Genomic DNA, 17,894 nt, shown 5'->3' on the forward strand with positions numbered 1-17,894 from the left:
CTCTTTCCACTGAGCCACGCTGCTTCTCTACCTACCCTAGTGCTTAGAACAGTGTCTGGCACATAGTAAGCACTTAAGTACCATTAGAAAAAAAATTGTGATCATCCACACTCCTGGAGAGCAGCTGTCAGTGGGTAGTGTACTAATCTAATAATCCATGCAGGAACCCGGCACCAGAACACAATCTCCAAGCAGATCAATTACCAAAAATATGAGTATCATAGTCCCTTCATTAGCTAGTCAATGACCTGAACACTATCAGCCTTGTTCAGGATACCACAGATTCTGTGAAATTTCCAGTTGGCTCTGTACTGATAAGGTTATTGTGTGTCAGGATTGACAAAGTCTCAGATCGCATCACTATTAGCCAGTGTTCAATCCACCTTTATCCAAGAGCTCCTCTAAAATAACTTAAATGTCCTAGTTTCATGCAGAGAGAATGTGCCAGAAAGAAATCAAATATGTCTTAGGGATTTGGCTTTTTCCTTTTTGTCATTTTCTCATTCCCAGTGGCTGTCATTCTGAATGGACAGTAGAAGTCAGATACTAGAAATCACAGAATCACAGTGTTGGAAGAGACCTAAGCATATTCTTTAATCCTTTTCCCTCCTTCCAGGAAGCATTCCCCTTAAATATCCACAACAGCAGCTAACTCTCCTTTGTCCAAGAAAGAAAACTCAGAATTGCCCCTAGACATAAGTGCACACTAAGGGTATCTTGAAACCAGGGAAAAGCCTCAACAGCTGCCATGTATAAAATGTTACTTTGGGAAGACCAGTGCTGAGGCAGTTCTGGAGGCATGGAAACATGAATCCATAGGCAAATGCTTTTTGACTGGCCCTCGCTATGGATTCCAGGCTCCATGACTTTTAGAGCAAGGTTTGTTTGCTGTAGGGCCAGGAAAAGGCTGTCTGTGCCAAGTTGTGTCAAGCAAAGCCTATAAAATTGCCAAGAAGAACTTTTCAAGATCTTTCTCTCTGGGCCTCCTTTGTCTCTCATTGGGGCAACTTTAGCAGTGAAAGCAAATAGGAGAGGTCTTGGACATGCTGATAAGATTCTCAGCCTGATCATGCTGGCTGCCACAGCTACTGTAGACACCTCAAGCATAGTCCAACACTAGTAGCAGTGGTTTTGGGAATCAGAAGTTTTCAAGTGAGACCAGTCTTGGAGCTTTTGCACTGGCTCAGATGCTACTAGACTGTTACCAGCTCAGGGAAATGTCCTGAGATGTCCTTCTTGAACCCTAAGATGGGCACGGAGGCCACTATTTCTTTCTACTCCCCAGTCTCTTTTCTGGCACTGGAAGGACGGAGAGTTGGAAAGGGATCGAGCTGGGGGTGGGATGCACTGGGCTGAGTCCCGAGAGAAGCCATTTTCAGAGGGGATGGCATTGAGAGACTCCCAAATGGCACCCCACTGACAGTCCTCCGCAGTGACATTTAGCAAGAAGGGCCCTGCCCTATGAGTCCAAAATGCACCGACCCGAGGAGGCTATGCTTTCAGACCCATCGCTGGTGAAGCAAAAGCTCGATTCTGAGAAGCCGTCGGTTCCCCCAACTCTAGCATAATTTATTTCATCAGCCAAGTCTCTGCTGTTCTGTGTCAGACACACAGAGGATTTCGCTTGGCAGCTGTCATATATTAACATTCCCCGTACATTACTTTGCAGCCCCACAGGGATGAGACCCAGGATTTAATGATTTGTTAGCACTTGGGGAGCCACATCCCGCCAGGATTTCATTTCCAGTGACCTTTTACACCTACCACAGCTGTCATCGGAGAGCTGTGGACTCATTTCAGTCCAAATCCCAAGGAAGGATCAGACCAACGCATAATGGATTACAGCCTCACTGTGCCGTCCTTTCACAGGGAAGCGATAGGCACTCGTCTCTTAAGTTCACAAACCTTATTAAAATTGTTATGGAAAAAATATTTTATTAAACATATTCAATCTACTTGAAAATGCATTTTTTCATTCATTTACAACTGTTTCCAATCTGCTCAATTTGTGGGTTTTTTTCAAAGCCAGCACCAAAAAAAAATAAAATAAAAATAAAAATACCACGGATACAGTACATAATGTCAGTTAACTAGTGGAAAAATATATACACTTGACTCTGTAATGAGAAATTAAATGGTATTATTGCCATTGAGGATATATCCCTGTATTATAATAAAATATCAAGCATAGTCAACTGCTAAGATTTCTTTTTCACCAATAAAAATAGCACCATATGCGAGATAGTGAGAATCGATAACACATTTGTGCAACTTAGAATGTACAGTACAAGAGTAACAGTACAGAGTGTTGTTGACCATATAGAAATACCACTGTTGTAATCACAGAACATCCATTTCCTAGGGGTTAAATGAAGAAATGGACAAGAGCTACACTGAAATGAATCGGCCTTTTTACACATCTTTGGAATAACTGAGCAGAGGGCATATTGGTGAAGTTTCTAGTAGCATCATTTGGTCTAGTGACAAACTCCCAGGAAATAATCCAAAGCACAAGTAGTGGAACATTTAACAGAATTTAACGTTAGCGTACTGGGGTTTTGACCCTGCAGAGATCACCCACAGGCCGAAGATCACCTGGATTCTACGTGCAAAGGCAGGAGGAGGAAGGAGGTGCAGGCATTCAGTGGATAGGTTAGGTGTCTGAAGACAACTCTAGCAAATCTGCATGTGGTGTAAACTTTGTCCACTTTCAGAAACCTGCCCCCAAACTTCAAGTAGTTGGTATAGTTGCATTACTCAGTTAAGAAACTACCATGAAACAATTTCTCTAGATTGGTATAGAAATGGATAAGAAACAAGGACAGATTGAACTAAGCAAGACAGGGAAAAAAGCAAGACCCAACTCCTAAAGAATGTCACTGATGGTTTTTAAAAACAAAAGGTTATGGACAATGCAAAGGATTGGTGGGTGTAGAAAGAGGGGAAGCAGGCAACTGTTTACATTATAGCCTGCCAGGGGAAATGAAAGAGCAGGATGTATTTGAGGAGAGGGCAGGGAAAGTGTTGAGTTCTGACATTTCAGACTGTGCTGCATCAAGCCCTGACATTTCTCCTGTTTTTTGAGAGAAGGACATAAAACAAGAATAACTGAAATCTTTCCCAAACTTTCCTAGGATTTCCAAGCAGGTTGGGAATTAAGCACCACAAAGAGGTGGCAATAGGTAGAGGTTTTCCTTTTGAATTATGCTACATAATTAAATCTGAATTTACACTGACAAAAAATAAACAGAGCACCATTACATCAGGTGGAATTTCACATAGCCATTGGAAAAGTCTATTGGCTCATTAGATCTAAGCAATATCATCTGTAATAGAAGGTAGGAGCAATTTGTCTCTTATAGCACCATTTTCAAATAGAAGCACCCATGTCATCCCCTCTTTATGAGGACACTTTGTCTGAATTTCCATTTTTGTCAGTTCTGCCTTTCCAGGGCATGGCTGGCACACAATGTATTCTTTGTGTGTGTGTATCCTCATATCACAGGTACTAACTTTCCATTCCCTTGTGATTCTTAAAAAGGCAGTCTGAGGATAGGCTTTTTCTGTATCAGCCTCTCTCCCTTGTCACAGATATGGTAAATAATAGCAATAAACTAAGAACAGAGTCTGGAATTGAGTGAAAAGCTGAAATTCCCTAGGCAACCTCTACTCATGCCACAAACAAGGAGAGCACTTTGAGAATGACAGAGGAGGGTACCGAGAAAATTTGCCAAGCCTTCAGTAAAATGTGTCAGGATTGTAGATCTGGTGCTACATCCCAAGTTTTATGGACTGACTTTAAGCCCACTCTATTCAAATCTAAACATGGAAAGTATGACTTAAATAGCACAATTTTGTGGCTCTGAAATAAGGTATACTCAGAGACACTATAGAAATAAAGAGGAAGCATTTAAACACAGCCTCGCTTACGGCTTGCTGTATTTATGTCAAAAAAGCTCTCTGAAGCCCTGTATTCATTCAGACCCAATGGGAAACCTAGTCCACTCCCATTGATCTGCTGAAGTCGCTCTGAGCTCAGTTCCAGGCTTGGCACCAATTACATTAATTTCACAGTACCTCGAAGGAATTTTGTTGTTTCATTACAGTAATTTTTTTTCCCCCTAAGAAGATCAGAACCATCCAAAAACTTTTACAACTCAAAACCATTGTCTGGGTAGTTCTCCTGAAGCGAGCAATTTTGCTTAATGTAATGGGGTGCCACTGGGCTTATTAGGTTACCAGGATTTAAAGTCTTAAAGGCAGATAGAACATCAAAGACCAACTCATTTTTTCAAAACGCATTTTCAGAACAGAGAGTACAAAATCCCGTTTTAGAGATGTTTCAATAAAAAGAATGTCAGATGCTGTTCTGCACTTTCTCCAAAGTCATTATTGGCTGAAGGTTCAGGGACGTTTTCCTCTCTACTAACAGTTTTCATGGGCCTTTAAGAAAAACCTCCTTTTGTAATGAAACTTTTTTTTTTTGCTTTTTTTCTCATGGCAGGTTCACGCCAGGCTCCTGGGCACTCAAAATGTTAACAAAAAGCCAAGCTCAAAATGTTAAGTGATGGCTATACCTCTTATGGGTTAATGACCAGAAGTTTTCCCCTTTGAGGTATACAAAATCTTAATAAGGAAAGCTATTTAGTGACTTTTGTCTTTTTTTTTCCTTTAACGGTAGAAAAGCCAGCCAGTGGCTATTAGCAATATATATTAAGTAAAACCATTATTGACAAGTGTTATGAAGTCAATCCACAATAAAACTCTACATCATTGGATTCTTGAGATGACTTGGCTGTGGTTGGGAAGGTGGATGGGTGGACTGCTTTGGTATATCCAGCCTGCAGAAGTATTTTTTTTTACCTAATTAGGAGTGCTTTGGGATCCACCACTTTGTCATTACTCATTGAGTTCCAGTTCTTAGACCTACTAGTCTATGAATTCGATCCGGCTGTTGTAGTATTCAGTCTAGCCAGTGGTGAGGGCCCATTAGCTCTTCTGCTGCATCTTGTTGGCATAAAAGTCTCTGCATGTCTGGCAACAGCGCTGGTACCACCTCATGTCCTGGCAGAGATTCTTCTCCCGGATCACCCTGCAGTACACTGTCCACTGGTCTCCGGTGCACTTGTATGTTAGGGCAGCTTTGGGTAAAAATGGGGAGAGGGGAGAGAAAAAGAGGAGAGAAAGGAGGCATGTGAGGCAAGTCATACAAAGGAAGGAAGAACATTCTGGGCCTAAGCAATATCACAGACATTACCACTATCCTCCTTAAAATAATAATAATAATAATTGTGGTATTTGTTAAGTGCTTACTATGTGCCAGGCACTGTTCTAAGCACTGGGGTAGATACAAGTTAATCAGGTTGGACACAGTTTCTGTCCCACATGGGGCTTACAGTCTTAATCCCCATTTTACAAATGAGGTAACCGATGCACAGAGAAGTGAAGTGACTTGCCCAAGGTCACACAGCCGACAAGTGGCAGAGTGAGGATTAGAACCCAGGTCCTTCTGACTCCCAGGCCTGTGCTCTATCCATAAGGCCATGCTGCTTCTCCCTATCTCTAGAGCCTGCAACCTTGGCATTGTCCTCGATTCCTCTCTCTTATTCAACCCACATACTCAATGTGTCACCAAATCCTGTTGGTTTTATCTTCACCACATTGCTAAAATCCACACTTTCTTCACCATCCAAACTGCTGCCATTCTGATCCAAGCATTTATCCTATACCACCTTGATTACAGCACCTGCCTCCTTGCTGACTTCCCAGCCTCTTGTCTTTACCTACTCCAGTCTATACTTCACTCTGCTGTGTGGATCATTTTTCTAAAAAAAGTTAAGTCCACACCTCCCTACTTCTTGAGAGGCTTGCAATGGCTGCCATGTGACCTCTACATCAATCGAAAACTCCTTACCATTGGCTTTAAAGCACTCCACCTGCTTGCCCCATCCTACATCACTTCACTGATCTCCTACTACAGCCTAGCCTGCACACTTTGCTCCTCTAGCACTGGCTTACTCACTGTGCCCTATCTCGTCTATCTTACCTTTGACCCTTTTCCCACATCTTCCCCCTAATCTGGAACTCCCTCTCCCTGCATATACACCAGACCACCACTCTCCTCACCTTCAAAGCATTATTAAAGTTACATTTCCTCCAAGCGGCCTTCCCCAATTAAGCCCTCTTTTTCCCCGGCTCCTTCTCTCCTCTGTGTTATCAACACACTTGGATCTGTGACCTTTGGACATTTGATCTCACACCACAGCATTTAGGTACATATCTTTAGATTATATACTAAAATTATTTATTTATATTAATGTCTGTTTCTTCCTGTACACTGGAAGCTTCTTGTGGGCAAGGAATGTATCTACCAACTCTGTTGTACTGCACTCTCCTCAGCGCTTAGTAAATTGCTCTGCACATTGTAAACACTTAATAAATACCATTGATTGATTAATTAAGCAAAAGTGCTCTGTCGATGATGCTGGACCAATCCTTGTTCTAATGCACTATGATGTTTTCACTTTAATATTTCATCCATGTAAAATGGTGGCATTTTTAGAAATCTAGTTTCACTTACCCCGTTGCCATACTCTTCATTAACGTTGCTTTCCTTTTTTCTATTTTTATTTTCTTTTCAGTCCTCTGCAAAATGTTTTGTAAAGAGCTCCACAGCAAAGAACCCTGGAATCAAATTCTATGGAAATACATCCATATAGATGCCCTAGTCACTACCCCAGTTCAGTCTGCCACCTGCTTCTTGAAGAAGTGCATTCCTTTGGCTTAGTTAGAACCCACCATCTCTGATTTTCAATGGGTGTCCCTTAATCCAGCCCTTGTGGAATTTGTGTAAACAATCCCTTGTTCACCTGCATGACATGGTGAACATAAATCTTGTTCCCTCTCAGCATTCATTTCAAGACAAAGGCGTCCAAGTTTTTAGTTATTTATCCTCCTAAGGAATTGTCCATGATTCCTTGTTTTCTGTAATTATCCAGCTCCATTATTTCTTTCCTAAGTTAGATTGACCAAAACTGCACATAGTTTTGATTTCAGGAGTTGGCAGACAAAAGTTTTAAAGAGAGTCAAAACAATGCCTTTTGTTTCCTTTGCCATACCTCCCCCAACACTGGCTTTTTTGGCTGCTACCGAACAGTGACTTGATCCTTTCAATGGGCAGTCAGCAGTGACACTAAAATCACTTAATTGCAATGGATAACTCTGAAATTCACATAGTTGTGATTTGGTTTATTTTTAGCCTGTATGATTTACTTTGTCTTTGCATATGTTGAAGCTCATCTTCCATCTTTAAGTTCTCCCACATGGAACTTTTTCTGTGGAGTGTGTTCCCATCCACACTACATTCCACCATTCAAGAGAGCAGAGAATTTGAGATTTTACTGTGATTCCTTCCAGATCAAATCACAGGATGTAATGCAAAATCAGACTAAGTACAGATTGCTCAGGGACTCCACTGTTCATAATTTCTCCTAAGTTGCTATTTCATCTCTTTTATTCAGTTTGCAATCTTTGATAAATCTATGATATGTTGTAGTACAAATATCACAAATCTGGGAGTCAGATAATTTGAGTCCTAGGACTTGGGTTCTATCCAGCAATTAGTACAGTGCCTGGCACATAGTAAGTGTTTAACAAATACCACAATTATTATTTGTCCCAGCTTTGCCATTGGCTTGTTTGTCTGACTTTTGGCAAGTCACTTAACTTCTTTGGAGCACAACTTCCTTACCTGCAAAATGAGGATAACTGCCTCTTTCAATTTCACAGCAATGTTGTGGGGACAAAAATAAAATGAGTAATGTAAGGGCACTTTGGAAAATAATAAAGCACTATCAAATTCAAGATATTAATTCTACATCCGCATGATCATTTAAATTTCTAAGGAAATTTCTGTCAAGGGACTTTTGAATAATACAATTTGTCAGGTGGATTTCTTCCACTCACATGTTTATTGATCCCTTCAAATAACTCTAGTTGATTAATGAAACATGATTTCCACTTTTAAAATTAATGATGTCTTTCACCAACAGATTGTATTTTCCTCCATTATTCCATTATCATCTCTAGAACTTTTCTTATAAATGTGGTTACACTGGAAATGTGCCAGTTATCCTTCTTGCATAGCAGCTCTTTTTAATGATGTTATTCACTTATCTTGGGAGTTCCAGCACTTCTCTGAGTTTTGAGAGATATTTGTGGGAGTTAACATATGGTCCCAGTTGTTTACCAATATTTTAATAATTTTATATATACTGTGTGGTCACCACAGTTTGAGCCTTACCCCTGATAACATCTGCTAGTGAAAACGATTAGGTGTTGGGAATCTCTAACCTCTTCCTCAGTAACAACTGAACTAAAGATGCCGGGGGCTTCTCAATTATCTTCTTCATGTCCGTCAGTGTATGTTTACTTCTTGCTTGTCAGTTTACCCAACTGAGTCCCTTTCCAGCTTTCTGTTTTTGATATTTGAATAATCTGTTGCTCTTAGGTTTGGCATCTCTTGCAAAATGTACTTTAAATCCTTTTGCCTCACCCAATGTCCTATCTGCAGGTGGCCTGTGATGCTCTTCACTCAGGTTAGCTTTTCATTTGTTGAAGGATGATGTTTTCCTTTCTGATACTCTCTTACTCTGCCAATCTGCCATGTGAAGTGTCTGTCTGGTTGTCTTCTAAAACGTTTCTATTTTAACAGTTTCCAGGGTTCCATTTAAAAACAAACATCCTTTCAACTTTTTCAAATTAAAGTCTGCTTTTTTTCATAGCTCTAACAAGTCCCATTTCAGAGACCCTGACATCCTGATCCAAATACACACAGTGGCAAAGTGAGGAGCTCAGATAGCTGGGCAGCACAGTGGCTGGGGAGATGATTGGCAACCAAACTGCCCGCACAAGTGAAATGACTGGCAGAAAGATCCCAATTGCTTGAAAACGGAAAATTGGCTTTTTTTCCCCTTAAGTTTTCCCACTAGTTGGAAGGAAATAGAGAAGCAGCATGGTCTACTGGATAGAGCAAAGGCCTGGGAGTCAGAAGGATATGGGTTCTAATCCCAGCTCTGCCACATGACCCGGAGCAAATCACTTAACTTCTCTGTGCCTCGGTTCCCTCATTTGTAAAATGGGGATTAAGACTGTGAATCCCATGTGGGACATGAACTGCATCCATCCTGATTATCTTGTATCTACCCCAGTAATTATTGTTATTTTTCTTGTCTGTCTGTCTCCCCTGATTAGACTGTAAGCCCGTTAAAGGGCAGGGACTGTCACTATCTGTTACTGATTTGTACATTCCAAGCGCTTAGTAGAGTGCTCTGCACATAGTAAGCACTCAATAAATACTATTGAATGAATGAATGAATAATTAGTACAGTGCCTGGCACATAGTAAGTACTTAACAAATACCAAGGAAAAAAAAAGGAATTCTGACCAGCAAAATCTTCCAGGGAAGTTTCTTTGCCTTTAGAAAAGAGCAACTTTCATTAAAAAGAACAATCAGATCATTATTGGTTTAACTTTTGTTTGCCATATTTACAGCAACTAAATATTCAGAGATGATTATACAGAATTGATACACGGTTAATACACCACATGGTGAGCCTGTTGGTGCTGATGTAGTGAGACAGGTTTAAAATGCATGCAAATTACTTGCAGATACATTCCTTGTTGAATTTAAACCACTCCAGTGTATTAAACGCTTATTATTTTCTTCTAAAACTTGATCTACAGTGAATTTCATGCTCATTTCATTGGTGTTTCATGAATAATATTTAAAACGTTGCATTTTTTCAGCTAATGAGGCATTCTTTCTTCCTTTCTCTCCAATCCTCCCACCTTGCCTGTCACACAATCCTCTAATGATATACATGCTCAAATGTTGGGGAAATACTCTCATGTCTTTAAGAAAAACATGGATTAGGTTAGGATGCAAATGCAGAAGGTATTGCATTTGAGGACAGAGTTATAAAATGTCAGGGACTAATCCATCCTTGAAATCTCATAACAGGACCAGGTGAAGGATGTTACAGGCAGGGAGAGAGGCAGGGGTTGCTGTCCTTCAATTTTTCCCATAGGGTCAAAAGGAAGAATGGGCCCCCTGAACAAACAGGTCTGGGAAAAGTCTGTTGTCAGAGATCTCTAGGGTTCAAGCACCAACAGCCTCTCAACATGATTTGGGTGCTACGGCAGATGCATCATTTGATATTTCCACTCACCAAGTCGAGGGGATGTGATGGTATTGACGTTGATCTTCTCGTTGCACACCTCCTGGTGGCACTGTCGGTAGGCAGCTGGCTTGGAGAGGATGGGACACTCACTGCCGTGGCGCCCAGTGACTTTGTGCATACACTGTACCACCCGGGATTGCAGGCCCTTTCCACAGGTTGAGGAGCACTGCCAAAAAGAGGGAGGTCCAGATGAGCAGCAGAGTTAACTCTACTCAAGGGCCATGCTACAGGGTAGCAATCCCCACTATGAGTTTCCAGAGAGCTATTCGAGCTGAAATGGTTTAAATGTGGAAGGGATGATGGAGTGCATGAGTGGGAGGATAAAGGTCTCAGTCTTGAATCTGCACATTATTTCCATATTCTCATTCCAACTTCAGCCCTTCCCCAGGAAGTTTCCCAGTTAAAATTCGATGATTGGGGTTGTCCAACACTGTAGTCTTAGGGTTTTCTTCTTCTTGGCTCTTTCTCTCCCAAGCTAGCATGGACCTGGAGGTTTACAGCACAAAGGGAGAAACAGTGGAGAAACTGCCTCGACTTGGTCACTGTTAGAGCTTTTCTATCCTGCTGGGGCGGTGGCAGTTACCTGGAAAGTTTCTTTGTTCAAGCCTGTTAAAGGTTTTTTTGTTATCTTTCAGTTCGATTCTCAGCCCAATACTCAGCATGTTTCCTTCCTCATGAAAAAGGCAAGATAATATTTTCCCTCACAGTATAATATAGTTCTTGTCTCCTCTTTCCCTCCCCTCTCTGTCATGCATTTCGTGTTCTTCAGTACACCGAGAAAAACACCAGGTATCCAAGCTTTTCATCCGAAACTAGTTCCCCGATTTCCTCAGACCCTACCCTGCTCTCCAGGGAGCAATTGGAAACGTCTCTCGATTTGTTGCTCTTTTTCTGGCCAGGAAGCCAGGTCTGCTTATGCACTTTCTCTCCTGTCATTCCACTGCACTTCCCTATGAGGCTTGTGATTTACCGTGTCCGGCGGGCTCTCTGAAAAATTTTAATAAAGCAAAGGCAGCAAATGGAGGGATGCCCCAGATGGAGTTAATAAAGGAGTCTTGTTCAGAAAATAAAGAAACGTGGGGCTGTGAGATTTTGGCAGGAATCCCACCCCCCGCTAATGCCACCCACACGCAGAGAGGAAGGGTCTGTCAGGATGAAGCAGTGTCACCTGTCTGATTCCCTTTTGGTCCTGAAGTAGACTGAACTTGATGGTAATAGGGTAGGGAGGGTGCACAACAGCCATTCATTAGGCAAAAATCTGTCTGGATGGAATGCACAAACACAGGCCAGCCAAGCTGTAGCCAGAGGGGAAAGAGTTTAATGATGGTTATTATTCTATGATTACTAACGAATCACCTAACAGTTTATACTTGTATCTTTTCACGGCTGTTTTATTAGCTTCAGCCAGGGATTCTTCACCTCTGTTCTAATGAATAGAAGGCACCCCCTATAGGGAAGGTTAAGAGAAGCAGAGTAGCCTAGTGGAAAGGGCCCAGGACCTTGGTGCTAATCCCAGCTCTTCTGCTTGTCTGCTGTGTGATCTTGGGTAAGTCACAACCTCTGTGTGCCTCAGTTTCCTAATCCACAAACTGGAGAGTAAATCCGAGCCCTTCCTACCTAGACTGCGATCCTCATATGGGACACGGATTGTGTCCAAATTTATAACCTTGTATCTACCCCAGTGCTTAGAATAATGCTTGGTACAGTAAGTGCTTAGCAAATACCATTCAATAAAATAGATGGAGAAACCAAAGCCCAGAAGGGACTCATTGATGTGGTCTTTAAGAGAGGCTTTTCCTGGCTCTCTAGCCTTCTCTTTCCCCTTAACTTTCTTGTTCGGAAAGGCCATTCATGTGATCTATCCTCAATATAATCCCCTAACTAAATCTTCAGCTGCCATGGTAACCACTTAAGGAAGAGGATTACAAACTTAAACCATCTGGCTGTGAAACGCTAAACACACAGTCTATACAGTGACTGGAGGGTCTTGTAATTAGAAGTAGTGACAAAATTCTATCAGAGAATGGTCAGGTAATAGTGGGGTGGAGGAAAGGGGAGATATTTTGCATAAGTATGACTGGCAGCCTAAGGTATATCTTGCTAGAGGGGTAAACCCCTGTTATGACCTACGCTTTTGTTGTGGGTTGTAAGGGCTATCCTAGGGAGTTGGATTTTCTCTTCTAGTGTCCTAGGAGAGGCCGGGATCTCTTTCCTAAGAACTGTGACACACTTATTACATTCCTCCCTATTATATCTCTAGCCGTTTGTTTTTTGAATAACATTTGTTAAGCTCTTACTATGTGTCAAGCACTGTTCTAAATGCTGGGGTAGATCAGTCAATCAATGGTATTTATTGAGCACTTACTATGTGCAGAGCACTGTAATAAGCTCTTGGAACACTCCCGTACAACAGAATTAGCAGACAGATTCCCCACCCATAACGAGTTTACAATCTAGAGGGGAACACAGACATTATGAAACAATACAACAGAACTAGTACTCATGTTCCCGGCCCATAACAAGCTACTTGAAAGGGAAAACACTATGAAAGAGCTCCAAGTGCTTTCCTATAAACAGAAAGAAAATCTTATGGGCGTTAAAAACATTTATGTCAATTTAACCCCTCAACACCTATTCATCCCCCCTTCCAGCCCCAAAGAACTTATGTACATATCTATAATTTATTTATATTGACGTCTGTCTTCCCCTCTAGACTGCTTTTTGTGGGCAGGGAATGTGTCAGTTTATTGTTACATTGTACTCTCCCAAGAGCTTAGTACAGTGCTCCGCACACAGTAAGCACTCAACATATACTACTTTTAAACTAGAAAAGGACATGGGCAGATGTCAACACCCAGACATCCTGTGAAGTAATCGGTTTATTTTAGGGGCAATCTGAACCCTCTCAAAAATTCTTCCTACATGCCCAGTTAGGATTTGGACACTACCCCAAATTATTATTTTCCTTACTCATATGTTAAAGGCCTATAAGTTCAAGGTAGATAAAAAGTAATCAGGTTGGACATAGTCCCTGTTCTACATGGGGTTCACAGTCTAAACCAAGTAAGATCTAATCCCCATTTTACAGTTCAGGAAACAGGCACAGAGAAGTTAAGTGACTTGACCAAGGTCACACAGCAAGTAATTGGCAGAGCTGAGATTAGAACCCAGGTCCTCTGACTCCTGGGCTCTGGGCTCCTTCCACTAGACCACACTCCTCCTCTTTCTTCTTGACATTCTCCCCCTCAAAGGACCCATCCAACTATAGCTTGGATCTTTGTGGGATATGTTGGGAAGATATGATGTGTCTCTGATCCACACTCTTTACGATATCTGCTGCTGAATATCTGGAAGGCAAATCATGTCAAAATGTTTGACACACCCTCATTGCCATGGCACCTAAGAGCCTCTCGTTCTGTTCTTTAAGTAAACATTGACCTCCAGGGAGAAGAGTTTTGCTTACTCCCTACTGCCAAGTTTGGCACTGCCTTAGTATTAGAAAAGGGGCTAATTCTTTTCCAGGTGTCTTTATTGTGCATGTGAACATCAAGGCATTGGCAGCCCTTACAGGGATGTCATATAAAGCAAATGTGCAGATTTTACAAACTCGGGGAGGAAACTTTCGACAGAAACACAGTGCAAAAGAATTTCAAGTCCTTCCTTTTGTATTTTAGAAAGTTCCTGGTCTTGCCCAACATTATCTGATATTGACATCATTCTATATTAAGTCAAGGGAGATTTGTTTACCTGGCAATTAGAATAGAGGGGACGTGGGTACAGTAAAGCTCAGCCTTCCTCTCAGTTCTGCCACTGGTTCATTTTAATTCAGTTGACACACCCTGCCTCTGGCCTGGAAAGCCCTTCCTCCTCATATCTTACAGACAATTATTCACCCCACCTTCAAAGCTTTATTGACGATAAGCCCGTTTCTAGACTGTAAACCCATTGTGGGGCACGGATTATCTCTTTTTATTGCTGAATTGTACTTTCCAAGAGTTTAGTACAGTCCTCTGCACAGGGTAACTGCTCAATAAATACGACTGAATGAATGAATGAAGGCACAGCTCCTCCAAGAAGCCTTCCCTGACTAAGCCCTCCTTTCCTCTTCTCCCACTCACTGCTGCATCGCCCTGACTTGCTCCCTTTATTCATTCTCCCTCCCAGCCCCAGAATACTTAAGTACACAACTGCAATTTATTTATATTTTGACATCTGTCTTCCCCTCTAGACTGTAAACTTGTTGTGGGCAGAGAAGTGCTTAGTACCATGTTCTGGACACAATAAGCACTCAGTAAATATGACTGACTGATCACATCATTAAGACTGGGCAAACTGGGCCCTTTTCCTCAGGATCATCATCACTCCCTTCAGAGCCCACTGCTATTCACTGAATTCTGTAGCATGACCCTTCCCCAATCTTTCCTCCATTGTCCTAGTCCTGGAAGTGCCTAGGCACACTCCATGGAAGAAATGAGGGGCTGACAATCCCCTGGATTCTTTACCTCAGACACAGAATACCCTTTAATTGCCCTGGCAGAATGGGGATACCTAAGGTTCCCCTGACCACTTTTAAAAACTGATTTAGAATCAGTTTTAAAGCCAATTTAGAATCTGGGGGTGAAAAGGGCAATTTCAGCACCTCTAAGATCTCGGTATTCTATGCTCTCATTAACAGTCATTACTTCCAGTGTACTCCCAACAGCCATAATGGGGAGTCAAAACATATGTAATTTTTTCTCATATGAAAAGAAATACAAAACGGAACTAGTACAGTGGGAAACAGCATGGCCCAGTGGATAGAGCATGGACTTGGGAATCAGAAGGACCTGGGTTCTACTCCCAATTTGGTCAGTAGTCTGCTGTGTGACCTTGGACAAATTGCTTCACCTCCCTTTGCCTTGGTTACTTCTTCTGTAAAATGGGGATAAGACTCTGAGCCCCATGAGGGACAGGGACTGTGTCCAACCTGATTTGCTTGTATATACCCCAGTGCTTAGCTACAATGTCTGGCACATATTAAGCACTTAACAAATACTACAGTTATTAATAGTGGGATTTGGCTGTAAAATCACCTCAGACTATCCTCATTTAGTACCATGCAGTACACGCTTCCCAGAAATCACTCACAGGACTCAGGCTATTAGGTGCTACCTCTTTTTGCACAACATTTGGTTATAGAAACTCTAGTTTCTCCGATCTTTAAATGTCCTTATTACTAGGTTGTACTGTGTTCAGTTTCTAGACTTACATCTTGCACCTACCCCAGTACTTAGTACATACCTGGAACACAGTAAGCACTTAAATACTATAAAAAAATACACACTGCGGCTTGTTCACTTATTCTTAAGGCCAGTCTGATTGAATCTGTATTCCCTTTGGGAACTGAGCTCCAGTGAACTCTCCCAAAGGTGACAGGATCTTTGCCCATCTGCAGATGTCATGTGGGCAGAGAATGTATCTGTTTACTTTTGTATTGTTCTCTCCCAAGCACTTAGTACAGTGCTCTGCACACAGTAAGTGTTCAATAAATATGATTGCCTGAGTGACTGATTATGCCTGGTATGTGAAAGGGCATGGAACTTAAACAAAACTGAGCTCAAGACCAAGTTTTGAAATACTAGAATATTTTCTCCGTCTCCATCTTCTCATGGGTTCTCTTCTGGCAGGTGTGAACAATCAGCTTGCCCAACAAACAGTATTTGCATGGGCAGTGGAGCCAAATCCACAAATGTAATTTCAAAGGCTGCCTTTCAATGGTAGGCCAACTTGAGCCAAAACAGATTAACTTTATGTGACGTTTTATTTTCAAAGCTCAAGACATTGGTGAATCTGAGGTCTCTACATACAGAGCTTGATGATTTGCAATGCATTATTTCTGTCAGCTTCCACTGACTGTTGCACCTTTAATTAAGCATCAAGGAATGAGATTCTTGAGTTTCACTGATAGGATCTAATTAGCCCAAAGCACTCATGTTAACTTTCAGTTCAGACTCTCCACATCCAAGAAAATAGGCTTATTATGGGAACATATCTGGTCTTGTCAGGAGCAAGTTTTCAATGGTAGACATTTTTTGCTGAAACGTCTTTCATTCATTTACTATATCTCCTGTAGACTCAGTTTATTTATTCTGAAATGGGAGCAGAAATAAATTATCAGAGAAAATGCTTATGCTTGACAAGTTGGTGTCTCAGAACATCATGACAAGTACAACTTCTTATTTTCCCCAAATGCCTAGAGCTGTGCTTTAAAAATCAAAGACTGGGAGACTTGAGGAACCAGATGGGGCTGGCATTTCTAAGAGATCTAGCATCGGGGGCTTTACCTTAAACTACTGCTCCACAGCACAGAATTGTCTGGAACTCATTGACCGGATAAAAGGAGCAAGTTACAGCATTACAGAAAAGCTCCATGGAAAAAAAAAGAGCAAAAGATCCCAGAGATAAAGGAGATGCACAGAATAAGTCAATTTGGGGAGTTGAATTACTTTTGTTGTTGAGGCAAACTTTACCACTGAGTTTAAGAAGGTGATTAGGAGAAAGATAGGCAGACACACACAAGCAGATAAACAGAGACACAGAAAAAGAGAGAGAAACAGAAAGATATGAATGAGGAGGATATAAACAGATGGAGACATGCTGAGACAGAGATAGAGACAAACAGATAGACACTGACCCAGAGACAGACAGAAAGACAGAAAAACAAGCATTACATATGGAAGACATGAAGGTGCTACTGGTTTATTTGGATTCCTGATCAAGCCTGGTGACAATGTGATTTAACTCCTGGGCCTCAGCACAGCATCAAGACTTGGAAATTCATCTAAATCCTAGGATATTGCCCTGCCCTGGAGGAGGAGGAGCCAAATGAACTTGGTAGGGCACTTCATTTCTCTCTTTGTCCCATTTTTCTTATCCACAGAATCTGGATCATTATAGTGCCTGACCTCAAGGTTATTTTTGGAATTAGCTAATTGATGATTGTAAAAATGCTTTGAGAAAATAAAGTGTTCTGTACCAATGTTCAGTTATTACAGCCATCTGATTCCATGGCCTCTGGATGCTCAAACAGAGGTTTGAGTGTGTTCTGAGTCAATAAAGACATTTAAAGGAGCTTGGGTTGGAGTTTACAGGAAAAAAGTGGAAAATAAAGTCCATAATAGATTATTGTTTCATTTACTCTGCTGACTGACTCTGGTCATTCATTTACCCTGCCTCCAGCCTCTCTCTCCCAGGTTCTTGGATGTCTGATGAAATTAAGGAAATGGTGAATAATTACAGTAACTCTACTTTCTGTGTGGGTGCCTGGCTGCAGCCCAAGGTGAAGAAAAATACTTGGCTTGTGAATGTTAACTCTTCACAAGTATTTTTGACAGGTTTCCCCGGATTTGGATAAGAACAATGAAAACCTCTGATGCTTAAAAGAGGCATTTAAGTGAGACAAAAGAATTTACCCTAGCTATCCAGTATTCAAACTCACCCAGAGAAAACTGAAGAAAACAAAAACAAAAAAATTCCATCTTAAACTTCTACCCATTTCCAGCTGCTTTCTTTTGGTGTTGCTCTGCTCAGTCACACTCAAAGTTCTCCTCTCCCCACAATTTCCACTAACTTTTGGTTTTCCAATCGGAAGGTTTAGCACAGTCCTCCACAGCC

General features: G+C 41.5%; 1 protein-coding gene and 1 non-coding gene across 2 annotated transcripts in view; both read right to left on the reverse strand.

Moving 5' to 3' along the window:
* Window positions 1–1,264: 1,264 nt before the first annotated feature.
* Window positions 1,265–17,894, reverse strand: part of ADAMTS17 (ADAM metallopeptidase with thrombospondin type 1 motif 17) — a 368,163-nt gene continuing 351,533 nt past the window's right edge. The window contains exons 22-23 of the mRNA XM_029066734.2: window positions 10,230–10,407; window positions 1,265–5,141 (exon numbers count right to left, since the gene is read on the reverse strand). Coding sequence (XP_028922567.1) covers window positions 4,990–5,141; window positions 10,230–10,407 — 330 coding nt within the window. The 3' untranslated portion in view covers window positions 1,265–4,989. The remainder of the gene's footprint in view (window positions 5,142–10,229; window positions 10,408–17,894) is intronic.
* LOC114812392 lies at window positions 13,079–13,228 on the reverse strand. Its single transcript, XR_003760046.1, has one exon. It is a non-coding gene; the product is annotated as a U12 minor spliceosomal RNA (small nuclear RNA).

The sequence above is a fragment of the Ornithorhynchus anatinus genome, chromosome 5, assembly GCF_004115215.2.
Source record: "Ornithorhynchus anatinus isolate Pmale09 chromosome 5, mOrnAna1.pri.v4, whole genome shotgun sequence".
In the NCBI taxonomy this organism is placed as follows: Eukaryota; Metazoa; Chordata; class Mammalia; order Monotremata; family Ornithorhynchidae; genus Ornithorhynchus; species Ornithorhynchus anatinus.